Source organism: Halichoerus grypus, chromosome 6 (genome assembly GCF_964656455.1).
Source record: "Halichoerus grypus chromosome 6, mHalGry1.hap1.1, whole genome shotgun sequence".
Lineage (NCBI taxonomy): Eukaryota > Metazoa > Chordata > Mammalia > Carnivora > Phocidae > Halichoerus > Halichoerus grypus.
In genome coordinates, this window is record NC_135717.1 from 66,821,287 (window position 1) to 66,845,094 (window position 23,808).

The 23,808-nt window shown below is 36.7% G+C and overlaps 1 protein-coding gene across 6 annotated transcripts in view; it reads right to left on the reverse strand.

Moving 5' to 3' along the window:
- ODAD2 (outer dynein arm docking complex subunit 2) overlaps window positions 1-23,808 on the reverse strand; it is a 185,866-nt gene that overhangs the window by 149,489 nt on the left and 12,569 nt on the right. For 4 of the 6 annotated variants that reach the window (XM_036088828.2, XM_036088829.2, XM_036088825.2 and 1 more), the window contains 6 exons: window positions 23,270-23,462; window positions 22,311-22,417; window positions 21,985-22,121; window positions 19,484-19,600; window positions 7,382-7,584; window positions 6,312-6,410 (listed from right to left, as the gene is read on the reverse strand). In XM_036088828.2, the coding sequence (XP_035944721.1) occupies window positions 6,312-6,410; window positions 7,382-7,584; window positions 19,484-19,600; window positions 21,985-22,121; window positions 22,311-22,417; window positions 23,270-23,462 (856 nt within the window). The remainder of the gene's footprint in view (window positions 1-6,311; window positions 6,411-7,381; window positions 7,585-19,483; window positions 19,601-21,984; window positions 22,122-22,310; window positions 22,418-23,269; window positions 23,463-23,808) is intronic. The other 2 variants (XM_036088826.2, XM_078075293.1) reach the window with 2 other exon arrangements.

The following is a 23,808-nucleotide window of genomic DNA, read 5'->3' on the forward strand; positions in this document are numbered from 1 at the left end:
ATTGTGTTTATATTTATTTAATTTATTGAATTGAAATGGAATACAATTAAAAATTCAGTTTCTCAGTCAACTAGCCACATTTCAAGCACTCAATACTCACATGTGGCTGGTGGCTACTATACCAGACGGATCAAATCAAAACCATTTCTGTTCTCAGGGAAAGTTCAATTGGGCAGTGCTGCAAATGCCCAGAGGAAGTGTGTCTCTTTTATGAAAGGGAGTACACTTTGTTCCTTACTGTTCTAGAAGCTTCCAACTCAACATTAAGGTCATGGACACCAGTAAGTTCACTCAAGCTTTCATGACCATATCTAATTCATTCTCACTTTCTCCTTCTCTCCATCCACTCTTCCCTCCAACCCCCCATGTGCTCTCTTCTATAAGTGTCTTTCCTCATTCTCTTCTGAAGCATAGTAGGAGAAAGCATGGTACTACTAATTGCACAGTAGCAGTAACTTTCAAGTTTTATTAATTTTTATAAAATTGTATGTATTTGAGAGAGTGAGAGAGAGTGCATGCACAAGCAGGGGGAGGGGCAGAGGGAGAAGCAGATTCCCCACCAAATAGGGAGCCCGATGACGCGGGGCTTGATCCCAGGACCCAACTGAGCCACCCAGGCGCCCCTGAGTTTTATTAATTTTTAAGATTCTCTGATTTTTTTTATTTCTCAAATGTGCTCTGGCACAGAGAGTCCTGCAGGACGGCGCTGTTGTGCGGACTGGGCCACAGTGGAGTGAAATTGAAATCCTGAACTGAAGTGCCTGTTCCAAGTCAGCAAGCTACATGATGAGTTTCAGTGTAATGTATTCTCCTGTCCAACAAATGGCAGGAAACCTGGGTTGGGTACAGAGCAAAATCTGGTAGATAAGACTTACTTAAGAATCAATGTAAACTTAACTCAAAGGTCCCAGATTGAAACATATACTAAATTAACCTATATTCTCTGGAGAATCTGTAAATGTACTTTTCCTTAGCCTAACAAGCTCCTGGAGTTAAGAGCAGGGTGCAGTGGGTTTACCCAATCACTCCCAAATCACGTTAAAAAAATCAGTACCCCTAAGGAAAGCTGTTCTCTTTCTCCACTGAGGAATCCGTTGACATATAACTTTAAATGGCTTTCCCTATCTTACGAGGTTCCCTTCCTGTCCTGCCCCACAGCAACCATACATTCAGGAGGTAAAAAGAAGCAAACCTCAATGTTTCTTTGAGCTATGAACTCCACCTTAAGAAATACTTCTCTACCACATCATTATATCCACTTAAGCAAGAAGAGACATAGAGAAGTTCTAATTTTTGTCAGAATAATGGCTGTTGCTTGGATACATTACTCCTTTACCCTCATCTATCACTCTAGAGTTCTCTGACTCACTAAAATTTGACTTAAAATTGAAACACTTTAGGCCAAACATTTATTTCAGGAAAGAGGAAGTAGATAGTGTTTTCTTTAATCTTCCAAATAAGTACATAAAAAGTCTGGATATTATATATAAAACAAACATGAGAGGGCTCTAACAGATAGAAAGGAGAAGAAAGACTATATAGGAATCTGCGGACTTGAGGAGCAGCACAATGGTGAGTTACTTGGATTTTCTTTTTGTCTCATGTATCCCAGATTGGGTACTAGAGAAGACAGTGATGTGGAAACACCAATGAGCACAGAAAATAAGCACATAAGAAAAGCCTGCTCTTTCTTCTCAGAGGGCCAGAAAAGGAACAACTTAATAAGACAGAAAACTTTTAGGCAACAAATGATCTATTCTAGTCAACACCACGGAAAACACTGTGGCCTACCTCCACTTCTGCTAGCAATGGCCAAGCAGAGAGCTTGGTGTTCTAACTTTATCAGACTACAGCAAAGCTCCCTAATCCCCATGCTGGAGGGTGTCAGAGGAGGCCTAATGGAGAGTCAGGACTTTCACCAACTCCAGCCCCCACTGACAAATTAACAAAGGGTCCCTCCCTCTCACAGACAGGTTGGTATCCACAGAGACCTAGTCAGAGCTTGAACTTCCATTACCACTCAGAAATAATGAGGAGCCCCTCACCCACCTCCCCAGGTGTCAATGAAAGCCTACTTGAAAACTTGTAATTCCTTCTCTAACCTGAGGAGGCAGCACACACCTTGTCCCACCCATGTGGTATGAGAGGAGGCCTGCTAAAACATAAGATTTAAATAAGATCCAGAAGAATTAAGAGAATCATAGAATCTCAAAAATTGTTAAAAATTACCCATTTTCTTACCATGCTCCAAAATGGAATAGATTAAAAAAGACTTTCATGGAAGAGGGGGTTTGAGAGAATGGAAGGAGAAAAAGAAAACCAAAAAATGAAAAACAGAAAGAACGAACAGAAAAATATATATATATAGTGACAAACTTAAGCCCTAACATAATAATGACATTAAAGGTAAATGATCTAAATACACCAATTAATAGACAGAGTTTAACTTAATGGACCAAAAAGAAAAAGGGAACCAACCAAATGCTATCTACAAGGAACTCATTTCAAATATAATAATATAATATTATTAGTTTGAAAGAAAAGGAGAAAAAAAACCCACCATGCAAACAATCAAAAGAAAGCAGAAGTGGCTATATAATATCAGATTAAGTAGACATGAATAAGAAAATGACAAGGGACATAGAGGAGCATTACATAATGATGGAGACATATCAATCCCAAATATGTATACACCAAACAACAGAGCTGAAAATGCATGAAGCAAAAATAGAACTAAAAGGAGAAACAGAAAAATTGCAATTATAGTTGGATACTTCAATACTTCTCTCTCATCAATTTATGGAACAACTGGACTGAAAATAAGCTAGGCTATAGAAGAAATCAACACCACCAAACAACATGATTTAATCCACATTTATAGAACACTCCAACAGCAGCAGGCTATACACTCTTGTAAGCACCCAGAGAATCTATACCAAGACAGTTTTGCCACACAAAACTTCAACAAATTTAAAAGAATTGAAATTATATAGGGTATGCTCACTGTCCATAATGGAATCAAACTAAAAAATCAGTAACAGAAACAGAACAGGAAAATCTCCAAGTGCCTGGGTACAAAAAAATGCACTTGGGTCAAAGAAGAGATCCTCAAGGGAAAAAAAAAAAAAAAAAAAAACCCACAATTGGGGCGCCTGGGTGGCTCAGTCGTTAGGCATCTGCCTCCAGCTCAGGTCATGGTCTCAGGCTCCTGGGATCGAGCCCCACATCGGGCTCCCTACTCCGCGGGAAGCCTACTTCTCCCTCTCTCACTCCCCCTGCTTGTGTTCCTTCTCTCGCTGTCTCTCTCTCTGTCAAATAAATAATCTTTAAAAAAAAACAAAACACATTGAACTGAAATGAAGATGAAAATACAACATATCAAAACCTTTTGTACACAGGTAACAGCTAACCCAGTGCAGAAAGGAAACAATATAGCACTAAATGCTTACATTAGAAAAGAGAAGTCTCAATTCAATAATCTAAACTTACATCTAAAGAAACTAGAAAAAGAATAAAATAAACCCAACACAAGAAAGGAACTACTAAAGAGCAGAAATCAATAAAAGGAGAAGCAAAAAACAATTTGAAAAATCAGTAACAAAAAGCTGCTTCTAGAAAAGATCAATAAAATTGACAAAACTCTAGCACAAAAAGAAAGGACACAAATTATCAGTACCAAGAATGAAACATGGAATATCACTACAGATCCTGCAGACAACAGAAGGATAATAAGAGAAAACTATGAACAACTGTGCATATGTAAATTTGACAATCTAGATAAAATGGACAATTCCTTTAAAGTACAAACAATCACAACTTGTCCAATATGAAACACATAATTTGAATAGCACTACAACTATTAAGGGAATTTAATTCACAATTTAAAAACTCAAAACAGAAATCTTCAGGCCCAGATGGTTTCATTGTAGAATTCTACCAAACACAGAAGAACACCAAATTTCATACGATCTCTTCTAGAAAAGAGGAGCGAACTCATTTTACAAAGCCTCATATCAAACCAGACAAAGACAGTGCAAATGAAAACACAAACTAATACAATATCTCTCAAGATTGTAGATGCAAAAATTATTAACATAATATTAAGCATATATAATTCAGCTATATGTAAAAAGGATGAGACCACTATGACCAAGTAGGGTTATTGCAGAGATGCAAGGCTGACTTGGTATTCAAAAATCAATCAATCAACCACACTAACAGCCTATAAAAGAAAAGTGACATCATACAATTGATGTAGAACAAGCCTTTGACAAAATTCAACACCCAAATGTGAATAAAAATGCTCAGAAAACTAAGAACAGAAGGGACCTTTATCAACTTGATGAAGAATATTTGTATAAAAACCTACACCATCATCATACTTAACGGTGGAAGACTAAATGTTTTCCTTGGGAAAAGAGACTCACTATGAACACATGCAACAACTCAGATGGATCTCAAGGGTATTCTGGTGATGAAAACAAAGCCAATATCAAAAATGTATAATTCCATTTAGATGATAGTCTCAAAATGATGAAATTATAGAAATGGATAACAGGTTAATGGTTGCCAGGAGTTAGGATGGTGGGGAAGAGGCGTGGGCATAACTGTAAAGAGGTGGCAGGAGAGACTTCCCAGTGGTAATGGAACCCTTCTGCATCCTGACTGACATGGTCAGCACACACATCTACATGGAATAAAGGGACATGGACCTACGCATGCACATTATACCAATATCAGTCTCCTGGTTTTGGTGCTGTGGGATAATTATGCCAGATATAACCATTGGGGGAAGCTACGTGAAGGGCATGAGACTCCTCTGCATTATCTCTGCAGCATTCTGTGAATCTGTAATTATTTCAAAATAAAAAGTTTCAAAAATTGTCAAACAAATTGAATAGTTTATTATGTTGAACCCCCCAAAATAGGATAAATGTAGTAGGGTGTCTTAAAGTTTGTTCTTTTTCTGAGTGCACAAACTTTATAATGTGAAATTTCTGCATTTCTTCCCACCACCACCCCAAACTCACTAACAAAAGTGGCTGACCCTCCTTCAAATATACCACTATTGTTGTCAAATGGAAAACTGGGTCAGAAGTTTATTAGCCTTCTATTAATGGCTGTTTTTTTATTTTTATTTTTTTATTATTATGTTCAGTTTTATTATTATGTTCAGCATATAGTATATCATTAGTTTTTGATGTAGTGTTCAATGATTGATTCATTGCATATAACACCCAGTGCTTATCACCACACCTGCTCTCCTTAATACCCCTCACCCGGTTACCTCATCCCCCCACCCCCCTCCCTTCTATAACCCTCAGTTTGGTTCCCAGAGTCCAGAGTCTCTCATGGTTTGTCTCCCTCTCTGATTTCTTCGCATTCAGTTTTCCCTTCCTTCCCCTGTGGTCCTCCGTGCTATTCCTTATGTTCCCCGTATGAGTGAAAGCATATGATAATTGTCTTTCTCTGCTTGACTTATTTCACTCAGCATAATCCCCTCCAGTTCCATCCATGTCGATGCAAATAGTGGGCATTCAACCTTTCTGATGGCTGAGTAATATTCCGTTGTATATATGGACCACATCTTCTTTATCCATTCATCTGTTGAAGGGCATCTTGGCTCCTTCCACAGTTTGGCTATTGCAGACATTGCTGCTATGAACATTGGGGTGCATATGGCCCTTCTTTTTACTACGTCTGTATCTTTGGGTAAATACCTAGTAGTGCAATTGCTGGGTCGGAGGGTAGCTCTATTTTTAACATCTTGAGGAACCTCCATACTGTTTTCCAGAGTGGCTGTACCAGCTTGCATTCCCGCCAACAGTGTAAGAGTGTTCCCTTTTCTCCACATCCTCACCAATATTTGTTGTTTCCTGTCTTGTTAATTTTTGCCATTAATGACTGTTTTAATGAGAAATAACATATAGCTCTTTAGAATTGGCAGTGCCACCAGTGATGAGTAAAACGAGGCCCAGGAAGGTGACTTACCCTTGCTGTGATAGGATTGTTAAAAAGTAAGAGATCAGTGAAGAGCCCAGTTTTCCTATCACTCAACTCACTGCAATCTGCATTAAATTCATTTGTTTACAGAGAGGTAACTAATTCCCGCAGATCCCTGTATTTCAAAGAACTCTTCACTAAAAGGATATCTTGTAAGTACATTTAAAGAAATTCAACATTATCATTTTTATAACTAGTAGCTGTCAATAGAGGTCTCTGAGGACCCTGATCTAATGGTAAGAACACCAGTCATTTGCATGAGAACTAGGGCAGGCTTTAACGAAGGGCTCACGTTGCCAGACACATACCGCACTAACTGTGCTCTTCTGTGTGAAACAGGTGGTCCTGACCTTTCAAGTCTTCCTCCATGTTTTTCCTCTTGGGTGTCTCTCAGTAAGCTTTTGTGCCTAAAAATATATTAACTTTTTAAAATTAATTTATGTGGAGTAACAGGAAATTAAACATAGAAATGTCTGCAAAGATCCCATCATTTTCATGCACCCCAGTGACGTGTTCTCCTAATACAGAAAATGACTACACGAGTTCCAGCCTCATCTGACACCTGCAAGGCCCTTCACTCTGTGCCTTCTACTCTCGGTGCTTACTGCCCTGGGTGAGAGCTGCCTGTTTTCTTCTCTTCCCCACCCAACACTGCAGCAGGGCCTGGATTTGGTTCTCCAGCTATTCCCAGGTTTAGCATGGGCCGTGGCACATTGTGGGTTTCCCTTACATAGTTGTTAGGTAAATTCATAATTGAAAAATGTAAATGTCTGTTTCAAGATTTCCCTGATTAACTTCACATAATTGTAATCATTCTAAATTCCCCTAGCACTTACTTAATCAGGTCCCTACACTATGTTTACATTGCCCATGAGATTTCTCCGTGTCTTTTATCATCTTTTTCACGTGATTTATTTGCCCTGACTTACAGAGTGAATTGTGTTCTTCCCTTCCCCTCTGGTGCCCACATGTAAACCCTATTCATGCCAAATCCTTCTACCTGGAATATGAGAAGGAGCAAGGAGGGATCAACCTCTATTTTGGAAGGAGATGTCAATAGCTACTCTGTACTTTTCTATGTGACATAAACCTATGTTAAAAGTTAGGTAAACATGGGGGCGCCTGGGTGGCTGAGTCGTTAAGCGTCTGCCTTCGGCTCAGCTCATGATCTCAGGGTCCTGGGATCGAGTCCCACATCGGGCTCCCTGCTCAGTGGGGAGCCTGCTTCTCCCTCTCCCACTCCCCCTGCTTGTGTTCCCTCTCTCACTGTGTCTCTCTCTGTCAAATAAATAAATAAAATCTTAAAAAAAAAAAAAAGTTAGGTAAACATGGTTATTGAGGATGTATCAGAAAACCCCTCATGCAAATTTCTACATACTTTTTGAAATCAACAGTGGCCTTCCAGTTTAAACTTGGCTCTAGTCTTTTTGTCATTTGACTCTTCCCAAAATTAATTTGGTTCTTCTCCAGCACACTCTTGCCTGAAGCAGGAAGAGCTTTTTGAAGGGCGGCTGCTTCTTCCTTCTTAGGTGCCTCCTTAAGTGCTTCCTTTTTTTTCCATTCTCCACTGAATCTAACATCCTTTATGTACAAAAAACAAGAAGAATAATTTTTACAATGATATCACTTCTGAATTATCTGGTGCTATCTGAAAATTAACACTGGTGGTAACTTCAGAAAAGGAGGTCACTGACGCATCTAACTTGTGTTGCTTAGTGACACACATTGGAGAAGGGCCACCTCAGGATTCAGGTCTCTGTTGGAGCTAGTCTGACAGAAATGTGATGTTCCAAAGCTCACCCTCCTCCCCTGCTGCAGCACACACACACACAACAGCAGGGCTGGAATTAGTCACTTCTCACCACCAGCAGAAAAATCTAAACTCAAATGCTGTATTGACTGGGACACATCATGTACAAATTGCTGAAACCAAGAATAAAGAGAGTATCTTGCAGGTAGCCAGAGACAGAAGACACATGACAGACAGAGGGAGAAACATAACAATTAAAAGAGACTTACCAGAAACAATGCAAGCCAAAGGAAAAGAGAATGACATCCTTAAAGTATTAAAATAAAACCAAAGACCTGTCAACCCAAAACTCTAAACAGAGACAAAAAAAAAAAAAACTTTCAAAAATAAAGGCAAAATAAGACTTTCACAGATGAACAAAAGCAGAGAATTCACTGCCAGAAGGCCTGTGCTAGAGAAATGTCCATGAAGTTCTTAATTCAGAAGGAGTATCATACCAGGAAGAGTATCATACCACATCTACATAAAGAAATGAAAACCTGTAGAAATGGTAAAAATATAAAAGACCCTTTGCATTATTTTTGATCATTCTAAAATATAATTGACTCTCTAATGCAAAAAGAGTAAGGAGGGCATGCGTTGTGATGAGCACTGGGTGTTACATGCAATTAATGAATCATTGAACACTACATCAAAAACTAAGGACGTACTATATGGTGGCTAGTTGAACATAATAATAAAAAAATAGTATCAATGTGTTGAGGGGTTAATACCATGCAAAAATAAAATGCATGACTAGAATGCCAAGGGAAGGGAGAGGCATTGAAGGTGTACCATGTTAAGATTCTTAAACTATTTGTGAAATGGTAAGATAGTATTTAAAGGTGGACAGGATAAATTAGAGGTATACATTATACACCCTAGGGCAACAACCATGAAACTTTTAAGAAGTATAACTGACAAACAACATAAATAAAATAGAATCATTTCTAAAAGCTCAATTAATACAAAAAGGGCAGAAAAAGAGGAAAAAAGAACAAAGAACAAATGGGACAAATAAGAAACACGCAGCAAGACAGTAAATTTAAATTCAATTCTATCACTAGTTACATTAAATAAAAATGAGTTTAAAATTTCAGTTAAAAGGAATCATCAGATTGGATGAAAAAGGAAAACCAACTATTTGTGGTATTAAAAAACCCACTTTCCATGCAACCAACAATCAAAAAATGCAGGAATGGCTACATTAAAAATCAAACAAAATGGACTTCAAAGCAAATATTATCAGACCTAAAGAGGGAGATACATAATGACAAAGAGTCAACACAACTCTAATTGTGTATTCACCAAATAACAGAACTTCAAAATACATAAAGCAAAAACGTAACTAAAAAGAAAAAGAAACCCACAATTATGAGACTTCAAAACTCCTTGCTCAATAATCACAAAAATTAATAATGTTGAAGACCTGAGTAATACTATCAACCAAAATGACAAAACTGACAGTTACAGAACATACTACCCAACAGCAGCAGAACATACATTCTTCTCAAATGCACACACACAAAAAATCACCAAAATTGACCACAGTCTGGGCATAAAATAAACATCCACAAAGCTAAAAGGACTAAAATCATACAAAAGGTCTTCTCTTAATACAATGGAATTAAACTAGAAATCAGAAAAAGAAAGGTACCTGGAAAATCTTCAGATATATTAATTTGCATGAAAACATATAAAAATCTATGGGATATATTTATGTAGTGTTTATAAAGAAATTTACAGAATAAAACTTTATAGTAGAAAAAATAAAGGTCTCAAATCAATGCCTAATTAAGAGCTTCCAAATTAAGAGATTAAATAAGGAGAGCAAATTAAACCCAAAAAAATCAGAAGGAAAAAAATCATTAAGAGCAGAAATAAAATAAAAAGGAAAGCAGCCAAACAATAAAGACAATCAATGAAACAAATAGCTGTTCTTTTAATAAAATCAATCACTTTGGGCACCTGGGTGACTCAGTTGTTAAGCATCTGCCTTTGGCTCAGGTCATGATCCTGGGGTCCTGGGATGGAGCCCCGCATCGGGCTCCCTGCTCAGCGAGGAGCCTGCTTCTCCCTCTCCCATTCCCCCTGCTTGTGTTCCCTCTCTGTCTCTCTGTCAAATAAATAAATAAAATCTTTAAAAAAAATAAAATCAATCACTTCTTTGCAGACCAATCAAGAATAAAAGGAGAGAAGCCTCAAATGACCCATATTAGAAATGAAAGAGGGGTCATCACAAAAGATCTTCCAGACATTAAAGGATAATAATGGAATGTTGTATGTGATGCCAGCCAGGGTAGTGTCAGATGAGGCTTCGTGGGAACTGAATTTCCACCCCTGTCCAATGGTAATGAAGCATCCCACACCACCAGAGTTGTCCATGGAAATTAAGTGAAGAACTCAGACTTTGCAGGACCTCCAGACTCCGCCAGTGAAGTGCCTAAGAAAGCCTGTTAAAACAAAAGATTTAAATAAAATCTAGAATTTCACAACATAATGCCCCAAATGTCTCAGACGATAAAAGATCACTCATCCTACCAAGAACCACGAAGATCACAGCTTGAATGAGAAAGGATAATGCACAGGATAATGCTTATACCAACACAGGATAATGCTTATACCAAGATGAAAGAGATGTTGGAAAAATCTGATAAGAATTTAAAGCAGCCATCATAAAAATGCTTCAGTGAGCTATTACGAAGACTTGAAACAAAAAACTAGAAAGTCTCAACAAGTAAATAGAAGATATGAAAAAGAACCAAAAAGGAATTTTGAAACTGAAATTTGTAAGCCAAAATAAAACTCACTGGCACAGGCCTAATAATATGATGGAGAGGACAGAGGGGAAGAATCCATGAACTTCCATGAAATTACCCAATATGAATAAAGAGGGGGAAATTCATTGGAAAAAAAAATGAATAGAGCCTCAAGATCTGTGAGACCATAACAAAAATTCCAAAATTCATGTCATCAGAATAACAGAAAGCGAGGAGGGAGAGAGTCAGTCTAAAAATGTATTCTAACAAGATTTGAAATTTTCTCCAACTTGGAAAAAGACATAAATCTAAGATTCAAGAAGCTGAGGAAACCCTAACCAAAGAACACAAAGAAATCCATGCCAAGAGACATGATGATAAAAGAAGAAAACCTGCAACAGCAGAAAAGAACAACAATGGAAAAGAATAAAAGTGTGGGTAAATACTTTCATTCTCTTTTCTAAGTTTGATGGTTGAAGCAAAATATAATGTTGTCTCATACAGTTATCAATATATAGAGAAGAAATAAAGACTATAAAAAATAAAGAGGGGATAAAGAGACTTCAAAGGAGATATGGCTTCTTTTTTTATTACTAAAATTGTATTTATTTTTTCAGTCTCATCAGTGTAATAGTATTATAGCTTTTGCAAGAAGTTTATGTTGAAAGAGAAATGACATAAATTCTCACATAGTATATTTGTAAAGGAAGATTATGTTGACAGTTTTTCTTTTTGTGACACATCAGGAGTTGCAAACAATTGAGTCATATGCAATTATTGTTTGAAGGAGAGACATGGTTCCTATGCTTCACTCAAACTGGTATAATGTCAAACAGCAGATTATAATTAATTATGTATGCATAATATGGTACAATACCCACAGCAAACACAAACACAAAATCTATACAAAGAGGTACACTCAAGACACTATGGATAAGTCAAAGTAGAATTCTAAAAAATGTTCAAGTTATCCGTAAAATGCAAGAAGAAAAAAAAAAAACAAAAACAAAAACTAAAAGGAACAGAAACCAAAGTAAACTGGCAAGTGTAAGCCCTAACATAGCAATAATTAAATGTAAATGATCTAAACACATCAGTAGACACATCAATAGTTTCACAAATTTATTTTTAAAATGACTCAACTAAATGCTGTCTACCAGAAACTCACTTCAAATATAACAATATAGGTAGCTTGAAAGTAATAGGAGGGGAAAGATATAACATGCAAACAGTAGTTAAAAAGCAAGCCAGAGTGGCTACAAAAATATCCGATTAAGTAGACTTCAGATAAAGGAAAATTACCAAGGAGAGAGAGGACATCACATAATGATAAAATGATCAATCTATCAAGAAGATATAGCAATCTTAAATGCATATACAGAGCTGCAAAATACAAAAACAGAAAAGAAAAATCAGACAAATCCACAATTATAGTTGAAACACTTCAAAACCTCTCTCTCAACAACTGATAAAAAATCAGCAAGAATGTGGGAGACCTTAACATCAAAAACTGCATGATTTAATCCACAAAGTAAAAATAAGAGAAGAAATAATAAATACCAAAGTGAAGTAGAAAAAAAAAAACACAGAAAAATCAATGAAACTAAAAGCTAAGTCTCTGAGGAAATTGAGAAAATCAAGAGATCTCTATCCAGATGGATCAAGAAAAAATAAAACACCAATGACCAATACCAGAAATGAGAGAGGTAACAACAGCTACATATTCTATGGACATTAAAAGATGAAAGAATAACTATGAACAAGTTTATGACAATAAATTTGACAACTTAGATGAAATGGACAATTTCCTTTAAAGACAATCTACCGGGGTGCCTGGCTGGCTCAGTTGGTAGAGCATATGGTTCTTGATCTTGGGTTTGTATGTTCGAGCCCCACACTGGGGGTAGAGATTACTTAAATTAAAAAATAAAATGGTTAACATAACAAAGGTTATGTGTACTTTACCCAATACAAAATTAAAAAAAAAATAAAGACAATCTACCAAAACTCCCTCGAGAAGAAACAGATAACCCGCATGGCCCTAACTATCAAAGACACTGAAATCTGTTGTTTAAAACTTATCTACAAAGGACACTCCAGGCCCTGATGGCTTCACTACCAAACATGTAAGAAAGAAATAATACCAACCCTGCACAAACTCTCCCAGACATTGCAGAGGAGAAAAAGTTTCCCAACTCATTCTAGAAGGCCAGTATCACTCTGATAACCAAAACCAAAGATATTAAAGAAAACTACACACCAATAACCTTATATGGATGTGAAACTTAAAATCTTAGCAAGTTAGATCCCATAATATATAAAAAGGATACTACATCCTGAACAAATGAGGTTTGTTCCAGAAAGGTAAGGTTAGTTTATGTTTGAAAACTCATCAATGTAATGTACTACATAAACAAACTAAAAAAGAAAAAAACACAATTATCTCAATAGGTAATCATTTGATAAAATCTAATAGCCATTCCTTTTTTGGGGTTTTATTTAAATTCAAGTTAGTTAACATATAGTGTATTATTGATTTCGCGGTAGAAATTAGTGATTCATCAGTTACACATAACACCCGTGCTCATCACATCAAGTGCCCTCCTTAATGCCTATCACCCAGTTACCTCATCCCCCCACTCCCCTCCCCTCCAGCAATCCTGTTTGTTTCCTATTGTTAAGAGTCTCCTATGATTTGTCTCCCTCTCTGTTTTTATCCAATATCCATTCCTAATAAAAGTTTTCAACAATATCACATAGAGGGGAACTTTTTTAACCTTATAAATTTCCTCTGTGAAAAAGCTACAGCTAACATCATACTTAATAGTGAGAAACTGAAAGTTTTCCCTTTACCACTGGGAACAAGAGACTACTTCTATAGAATTCTGTACTGGAGGTTCCAGCTAGTGCATTAAGGAAAGAAAAAAAAGGGACTGAGTTTGGAAAGGAAGAGGCAAAATGATCTTTATACAAAGACAATATGATCATCTATATAGGAAACCCTCTGGGATCTACAAAGCAGACACCAGAATTAATAAGTGTTCCAGAATATGAAATCACTATACGAAAATCAAGTGTATTTTTATATAGTAGCAACAGATCATCACAAATTGAAATTTTAAAACTACCATTAACCATAGACCTTGTTGAATAAAAATTCGAATAAGTTTGAAGATTTAACTGGTTTTATGAATCAATTTATGAATCCAGCAACATCCCATCTAGCAAGTAGTGAAATGCTCCACAGAGCTGAATAAAAGAAAGGTCTTTTTTTTTAAATTTTATTATGTTATGTTCATCACCATACATTACATCAAAAGAAAGGTTTTTAAAGACAGAGAGAGCATGAAAAAAAAGGAATTTATTAGCAAGGAATGTATTGTTTAGGCAAGGTTGCCCTCCTACATGCAGCAGAAGGGGTAAATCAGTAAATTTCAAGGTATTGACCAGGAAATTCCAGTTGACTGGTTATAGGTTATATTCCTGGGTGGTTGAAACTGCAGTTATTTCGGTATAATATAATAATATTATATATTATGTAGTATACAGTAATATAATTCTTGGGTGTTGACTTGGCCTAAGTGATACCATTTTGGGCCTGTGGTTTTCTTTTTAACCCCTCTAAATTATGAAATACTTACAGGTAGGTTTCATAAGAGATGTGCAAGACCTGTGCACTGAAAGTTACAAAATATTGCTGAGAAAATTGAAGACCTAAATAAATGGAAAGACATACTCTGTTCATGGATTGGAAACCTCAGTATTGTTAAGACATTAGCTCTTTGTAATTAATCTATAGATTCATCATAGTCTCAACCATAATTCTTTCAGGCTTTTCATGAAGAAATTGACAAGCTGACCCTAACATTCTAATGGACATGCAAAAGATGTAAAATAGCCAAACAAGTTTGAAAAATAACAACATTGGAGGATTTACACTACCTGACTTCAAGACTTATTATAAAGCTACAGTAATCAATACAGTGTGGTACTGGTATAAATCACTGGAACAGAAATACACCCATACAAATAGACAACTGATTTTTGAGAAAGGCATAAAGGATTGTTTTTTTTTTTTTTTCAACAAATGGTGCTGGAACAACTAGATATTAATATGTAAAAGGAAAGAACTTTGATCCATACCTCATGTCATGTACAAAAAATAAACTAAAAAGGCCTAAATGTAAAACCTAACATTTGAAAACTTCTAGAAAAAAAATATTGGAGAAAATCTTTATGACACAGAGTTTGGCAAAGCTATAAAGAAAAAATTAACGAGTTGGACTTCATCAAAATTGAGGACATTTGCTTTTTGGAAGACACTAGTTGGAGAATGAAATGATAAGCCACAGACTGGGAGAAAATACTTACAAGTCATATATCTGACAGAATATGTAAGCCAAGAATATATACAAAGATCTTTCACTACTCAGTAAGAAATCAAACAACCCAATAAAAAACTGGGCAAGGGGCGCCTGGGTGGCTCAGATGGTTAAGCTTCTGCCTTTGGCTCAGGTCATGATCCCAGGGTCCTGGGATCGAGCCCCACGTCGGGCTCCTGGCTCAGCAGGGAGCCTGCTTCTCCCTCTCCCTCTGTCTCCCCCCTGCTCAAGCTCGCTCTCTCTCTGTATCTCTGTGTCTCAAATGAATAAATAAAATCTTAAAAAAAAAAAAAAACTGGGCAAAAGATTGGAATAGACACCTTATCACATACAATATATGAATGGCAAAATAAGCATTTGAAAGACTGCATTCAAGAAATGCAAATTAAAACCCAGTGAAATACCAGTACATACATCTATTAGAATGTCTAAAATCAGAGGACTGACCATACCAATTATTGACAAATATGCAGAAGAACTGGAATTCTCATACCTTGCCGGTATCTATGTAAAATATTACAACCACTTTGGAAAACAGTTTACGAATTGCTTAAAGAGTTAAACATACAACTACCATATTACCTTGCTCTTTTATTCCCAGATTTTACCCAAGAGAAATGAAAGCATATGATCTGTGGAGATAAACACCCAAAAACAAAATGTTGAAAATGTGAGAGCTTAAATTTTAAAGATATGTACAATGTTTTGAAGATAAAGTAAAAGAACATTTGCAAAAGGTGAGTGACAGCAAAGAAAATCAGAGGATCAATCTCAGAGGCCCAACATTCAACTGGGTAAGTTTCAAAAAGAGAGCAAAGAGAACAGAAAGGAAAGAATGATTAAAGATGTGATACAAAAAAAAGGATTTTTCTAGTTCTGAAGGACATATGTCATCATTAATGAAAAACAAACAAAACCAGCACCAACCATATCATCATGAAAATTACAGAACATCACGAATAAGAGAAGATCCTAAAGGCTCTGTTAGATGAGAAAAGTCAAAACAGACAGGCCACATAGAAAAAAAAATGCCTTTAAAATTCTAAGTAAAAATTATTTTTGAACTATCATTATAGAAACAATAACTGAGAGAGAAAAATAAAGATATTTCACATGCTAACCCTCAATTTTTTCCATTATGTGCCTCCTTTACTCAGGAAGCTCCACCAAAATTATGGGGTACACCAACAAAAGGAAAACTGAATGGAAGGGAACTTCCTCAACATAATAAAGGCCATATATGAAAAGCCCACAGATAACATCACATTTAGTGGCAAAAGCCTGAAAGCTTTTCCCCTAATATCAGGAATAAGAAAAGGATCTAGCTTTCATTGCTTCTATTCAACACAGGCCTAAAAGGTCTAGCCATAGTAATTAGGCAAGAAAAAGAAATTTAAAAAACATCCAAATTGAAAAGAAAGAAGTAAAACTATCTCTGTTTGCAGATGACATGATCTTATAGGTAGAAAGAACTAAAGACTGGGGTGCCTGGGTGGCAGTTAAGTGTCTGACCCTTGATCTCAGGATTATAAATTCAAGCCCCAGGTTGGGCTCCACATGGAGCCCATTTAAAAAAAAAAAGAAAAAGAAAAATATATTTTTTTCAAGATCATATCTATTTGAGAGAGAGAGAGAGAGTGAAAGAAAGCACGAGTGGTGGGGGGAGAAGTAGACTCGCCGCTGGGCAGGGAGCCTGATGCGGGACTTGATCCCAGGACCCTGGGATCATGACCTAAGTTAAAGGCAGACACTTAACCGATTGAACCACCTAGGTGCCCCCCAAAAGAAAAATATTTAAAGAAAAAAAGACCTAAAGATTAAAAAAAATTGAGTTAATAAATGAATTCCACAAAGTTGCAGGATTTGATTTTGAATTTCACATTCAAAAGAGCCAGATCTGATTTCAACACTCAAAAATCATTTCTATTTCTCTACCCTTGCAGTGAAAAATTAGAAAGGAAATTCAGGAAACAATTCTATTTACAATGGCATCAAAAAGAATAAAATGCTTAGAAATAAATTTAACCAAGGAGGCAAAAGACTTGACACTGAAAAGTATAAAATACTGCTGAAAAAAATTAAAGGAGACAAAAACAAATGGAAAGACACTCCATGTTCATGGATTGGAAAAAATTAATATTAAGATTACAATGCTATACAAAGCAATCTATAAATTCAATAAATCCCTGTCAAAATCCCGATGCTGTTTTGTGCAGAAATGGTAAAACCAAACCTAAAATTCTTTCTTTTAGGAACTTTCAGGAGGTAGGTTTCTTTCAGGAAGTAAAGGGAGCCCAAATAGCTAAAACAGTCTTGAAAAAACACAAAGTTTGAGGACTTATACTTCTCAATTTCAAAACTACTACAAAGATATAGCAGTCAAAATAGTATGGGACTTGTATAGAGATAGACAAGATAGAATAGAATTGAGAGTCCAAATATAAACCCCTACATCTATGGTAAATTGATTTTCAACAAGGGTGCCAAGACCATTCAATGGGGAAAGAACAATCTCTTCAACAAATGGTGCCAGAAAACTGGTTATCCACATGCAAAAGAATGAAATTGTACCCTTACTGTACTCACATCATATACAACTCAAAATTAATCAAAGACCTAAATTTAAGGACTCTTTGTCCCTAAATTTAAGAGCAAAAACCACGAAATTCTTAGAAAAAACAGGGGCAAATCTTCATGACATCGGATTTGTCAATGGTTTCCTAAGTACAGTACCAGAAATTCAGACAACAAAAATGTTTTCATTGGACTTTATCAAAATTAAAAATGTTTGTGCCTCAAAGGACACTATCAAGATGAGTGAAAAGACAACCCACAGAATGGGAGAAAATATTTGCAAACATTCTATCTGATAAGGGATTAATATCTACAATATATAAAGAATTCCTACAACTCATCAACAAAAAGACAACCCATTTTTTTAAATGGGCAAAGGACTTGAATAGACATTTCTTTAAAAAAAATATACAAATGCCGAAAAAGCACATGAAAATATGCTCAACATCACTAATCATTAGGGAAATGCAAATCAAAACTACAATGGGATATCATACTTCATATTCACTAAGATGTCTATAATAAAAAACACACGTACAAACACACACAGAGAAAATAACAAGTATTGGTGAGAATGTGGAGAAACTGGAATCCTTGTACAGGAATATAAAATGGCTCAGTCTAGGTAGAAGCAGTTTGGCAGTTCCTCTAAAAGTTAAAAACAGAATTATCATACGACCCAGAAATTCCACTCCTAGGTATATATGCTCCAAAAACTGAAACAGGAACTCAGATACATGTACACCAATATTTAGAGCATTTTTCACTATAATCAAAGAGTGGAAACAACACAAGTGTCCGTCAATAGATGAGAGGATAAACAAATGTGTTATACACACAAATGGAATATTATTCTGACATGTGCTACAACATGGATGGACCTTGAAAACATTATGCTAAATGAAATAAGCAAAACACCAAAGGACAAATCATTTCATGATTTGATTCCACTTCTTGAAATATCTAGAGATATTTCAAGTGGTATGATTCCACTTCTTGAAATATCTAGAAGGCAAATTTATAGAGACAGAAAGTAGATTAGAGGTTCCTAGGAGCTGGAGGAGGAGGAAAGGGGAGTTACTGCTTAATGGGAACAGAATTTTAGTTTGAGATGATGAAAAAGATTTGGAAATAGTAGTAATGCTTGCACTTTATGAATGTAATGCCACTCAATGATACACGAAGTGGTCAAAATGGCAAATTTTGTTTTGTGTAGGTATTTTATGACAACAACAAAGGAAAACTAGAGTCCAAGAAATAGGTAATCCAACACCAGGAAAAAAACAAAAACAAAAACAAAAAGAACCTCGCAGGACAATGACAAAGAGAAATTTCAGGATAAGAGTAGCAGCAGTATAGTAAGAAAATAGAGTGCTCTGGAAGTGGCAGGGTCAGAAGGAAAATAATAGACTGGTATTTGTGGCATTGACATCATCTTGAGAATCAGCCTGGAGCTTAAGTGTATCACATTAGTATTTCTTGCATATTGTTTCTTAGCCATATCAGCTTCAATCAACATCTTATTTCATCACTATATTAGCTGATTTCTTTGTCCAACACTATTTCAAAAACCATGAAAGACACAAAGGAAGCACAGTTCTCATGCATATTCAGTTGACATACTTACTGAGACAATCCAATTAGGTAGTAATCATGGGATGCCCAGAAAGGATAAAAGATAATCAAAACATCTAGGCTTCTTTAATAGGGCTGACTCCTTTTTTCTTAGTGTTATTAATTCAAAAGGGAAGATGAAAAGTGCTATTTAGAAAGCAATATGAAATATTTTACACCTATTACCTAAAGGGAATCAGAAACTTTCTTAAAGTACTCCACTTAATTTCTTATTTAATAATATACTGTGAAAAATACTCTAAAAATTAGAAGCAGAGGTCAAAAATAGGCAGAATTACTCTCAACAGAAGGTTTGGTCAAGTAATACTATGCTGTGAAATTTCAAGAGTCTATAAACTTACCTGTTTAGACATATTTTCTGAAAATTTTGCCGATTTTTCTTTTAAAAATGTGACAAGGTCTTTATAAATTTCACTTTTTCTCTCGTAATTAATTTCCCCCTCATCATCTGTTTTGCCCTTTGAGAGAAAGAGTTTGGTGCTATTATTATTAATTGAAGCTGATCAATACATCACAACCCGAGCCCACATACTATTTTCTTCTATCAACAATCCATGTAGTCGTCTTTATACAACAAAAATATAGGCGAAATCCTTCCCTCTTAAAGTTATCCATCCAACCATCCATCCATCCATCCATCCGACCATCCATCCATCCATCCATCCGACCATCCATCCATCCATCCATCCATCCATCCATTCAGCATGCCTTTGCTGAGTACTTCCCATATGCATATAGGGCACTCTGCTAGTCAGCAAAGAATTGAGAGCTTCCTTCCTTCTGCACCCGCTTCATGCAAAAAAGCATTACGACTTCAAGAGACTGTGATGAAGTCATAAAAGGCCCCAAGATTAGAATGCCACCACAGAAAAGCCTCTATTTGTCACGCTCTGCTCTTGTTCTGTGTGTGATGCAGTTGCCTAGGCGTATTTTCTAGAGTTACAGCCTCCATGTAACCATCTGTCCTTCCACCCTTTTTGTCTGTACCTCTTTCTTTTTGTCTCTTTCCTTTCCTCATTTTCCTTTGCTTGCCTACCCTGACAAGAAAGATTTGGTTCTGCCTTAACCAAATGCATATATAAAAAACTACAGTGTGTTATCTACATACATAACCATATATACATACAAAACATCATACACACCCATATAACTAACGTGTTACACATTTTGCTGCAATTATTGAATAGTTTCATGTTCCTTTCACTTCTGAAATTGAGAAGAACACTTAGAGATTTCCATATCAAATAAAGCTATATGTAGTAGTAGGTCAATAGCCTTTGTAGAAACGAAATCTCCTTGCCCCACTCTATAAAGTCAAAGTCTCCGATTTTCTAATGGGAAATTTCACTTCCTTAGAGTAGCGAAACAAACCGGAAGCAAAATCGTATTGCGGTCATCTCCCTCCCCTGTGCAGACTTAAGGCACAGTGTCATGCTGAGAAGAGAAGCACCACAAGGCAGGTCACAAGAGATGCCTGCTGGTCATCAAGAAAGTGGCACCAGCATCTTGATACCAATCAAAACCAAGAGGTAGCCATGCTCCAAACAGTCCCCTGTGATAAGGGGTCCCCATTAAGGATTTGGGTTCTCCCTGCAGATGTTGCCCAGGAGGCCCCAAATTACACCGAAGACACCAAGGGCAGGGTGTGGGCAAGGAGAATGCCGAGCTCCTAGTTAAGTTCAGTGAACAGGTATGAGACTCAGCATAAAAAAGTTTTAACGTGGAAGGTTCCGAAGGCCATCGCTCTGCTTAGTGATGCTCAGGGCTGGGAATCTGTTACGCTGTGTTTCTCCTTTGCCAGCTTAGGTCAGCTTCAGTCAGCAGGAAGTCAAAGGGAGACTGAAAAGCTGGAGGAGGGCGAAAGGATATGCTGCCTCCTCCTTGCCCACTGTTCCTGTTAGAGTCGCCCCAGCAGGGGCCCGTCGCCTCTGGGAGTGGAAGCTGCTTCCAGTAGCAACGGTTGGTTCAAATTCCCAGGGTTTTTTCCCTATACTCCCAGACCCTGGCTCATTATGCCCCCTCAGAAATACGACCATAACCCGACCAGGGCTCCGTCTTCAAAGGTCCAGGTCTCAGCTCTGCCAGTTCTGCAAAGATCCTCCTGTGAGCTCCTGAGGTAGCAGCACTTACTGGGCATTGTACTCCTCAGAGGTCTGGGTGCCGGCTTCCCGGAGACCCGCTAAGCTCCGAGGGGACCAGCACAGCCTGAAGTGACCATTCCTCAGAGATGGGGGGCCCAGTTCTATGGCGGGGGGTCCCCTTCTGAACTCCTAAGGGACCATCACCAATGTAAACAGGGTCCACGCCTCAGAGGTCTAAGTCCCAGCTCTGCAAGGTCTGTCTTCTGAGATCCAAAAGCACCAGCCCAGCCCGGCAATGCCCCGCTCACTAGACACATGGGTCCCAGCTTCATGGGGGACACTTCCTCCAAGCTCCCACGTTTTAATGTCCCCCTTCCTTTTGTCCTCTCCATTCTTAGGGTAAAAACTATAGTTATTGCTTCTGTGTTACCTCAGGCCTCCTTTTTCTTTCCCCTAATACTCATATAACTAATCAGTGAACTGACTGTTAAGGAGGTTTTCATTTTATAAAGTGGTATGGGTCCCTTTGAAGGTCATTTCTTAGAAGATTGACTTAATGACCTGCAATGGGGAACACTGGGGCTAATTCTGAAACAATTTTGGATTTGCTCAGCAAACACATAGCAAAGGGATCTGCTTCAATCCCACAGAACAGTATAGCATTTTCTGTGGTTGTCAGGATGCAGTCCTGGAGATGGGCCTGCGTTTACAGAGATAGAGCTAAGCACCAAAGTCAACATGGTTCTTAAAAAATTACTTACACCATTTAAAAATACTCCTTCTGCACTACAAGTAATGCACAGAGTTTCAACATCGTGTGGTTTCACCAGTACATAACAAATTTCCCCGTGAATTTGTCTCCAAGGTGGGGCACGACATCCATTTGAAAATTCATAATCTGAAACAAATTATTGATCAATTAAAAGGAGTTTCAAAAAATGAAATATGTTGGCTTTAAAAGAATAAAAATGATTACAGTTTTAAGTTTTCATTTTTTTCAAATATTCAATCCTAATGTAGCTATTGAAGCATTTAGAAATGATAATTACTATACATAACACAAAACGAATCTGAAAATAATATAAACCTGAGGTATAGTCGATAGATTCCAAGACGGTTTGTTCTCCTTTTCCTGAGAAATGTTTCAGCAGTTCTATATCGTTCTTAACAATTGTTGGTTTTAAACATATTTCTCTGAAATGAATGGTAAGAAATTCATTTTAACACTCTAAAAGAGAATCTCCAGAAAACACACGAAAATATTCCATTTTTGCAGGGTGGGATATTGTTTTTTATAATTAAAACTGTAGTCAAATTATACAACAATGAAAATATTGCAGTTAGCTTTAGCCATGTTATAATCTTACAACACTGTCAAAACATCAAGAAATCAGTGACTCATAGTGCGCAACATTAAATATACTCATTTAAATATTCACTTGATTTCTTAGTGGTAATACTATAATACTAGAAAAAAAACTAGAAAAACGAACAAGTTTTAAACCTTACAAACTCTATATGATATTTGCATTACTATTTAATTATTTATCTAGTACTCTGAGAAGACTGAAAATAACAAGGCCATTTCATGTCCTCAGAATTAGGTAAAACCCTCAGAAAGCTTTAGCAATGCTAACTACAAACTTTTAAGTTTTAGAATTAGAAATATCCATACAATAAACTAAAATCCTATTCCAATAAAATTTAATGTAAAGGGGCGCCTGGGTGGCTCAGTTGGTTAAGTGTTCGACTCTTGATTTTGGCTCAAGTCATGATCTCAGGGTCCTGGGATCCGGCCCTTCGTCAGACTCCGAGCTTAGTGGGGCATTGGTGTGAATTCTCTATCTCCCTCTCCCTCTGCCCCTCCCCCCCTTGCTCTCACACACATGTGCATGCTCTCTCTCTCTCTTAAATAAATCTTAAAAGAAATTAATGTTAAATCAATAGCAATAACTTCCATACTTTATTTTTTTGTGTTTAAATAAAAACTCTGAAAGCACTTTTTGTAACTAATTTTTAGAGGTTTCTTTTTTCTAAAAGACTCACAATGAAATATGTTTTAGAGAATGATTCAGTAGGTGCAGATCCAGTTGCTTAAGCAGCATGCCAAGCTTCATCTTAATCTCACTTTCGGGATCTTCATCTTTGGTAATTTTATCAAGAATATTCACTACGGATGTGTCTTCTTTCTTTGTATTATAATCCAAACCCAGGATTTTTGTTACGGGATCTCTGTTAGCTGATCAAACAAGTAAATAAATAAAAATGATCCTCTTTGTCTTCTGTTGCAAGAAACATAAAGACTAGCAAATCCTCTGAGGCCCACCCAAATGCACATCTTTCATTAAGCTTTCTCTGATGGGCCCAATCTGAATTAATTGCTACTTCTCAGATTCTACTATATTTAGGAGCTTTCTTGTACTCCTTGAGATGCTCTACCTTGTACTGTAATATCATCTATCTATATCATCTAATAAGACAAAGAACAAGACATTCTTTTTGTTGTTGTTGTTGACGACTGTGAGGCATTGTCCAGCACGGGCATTCAATTAATAAATTCAGAATTGATTTGAAGATAAATACTG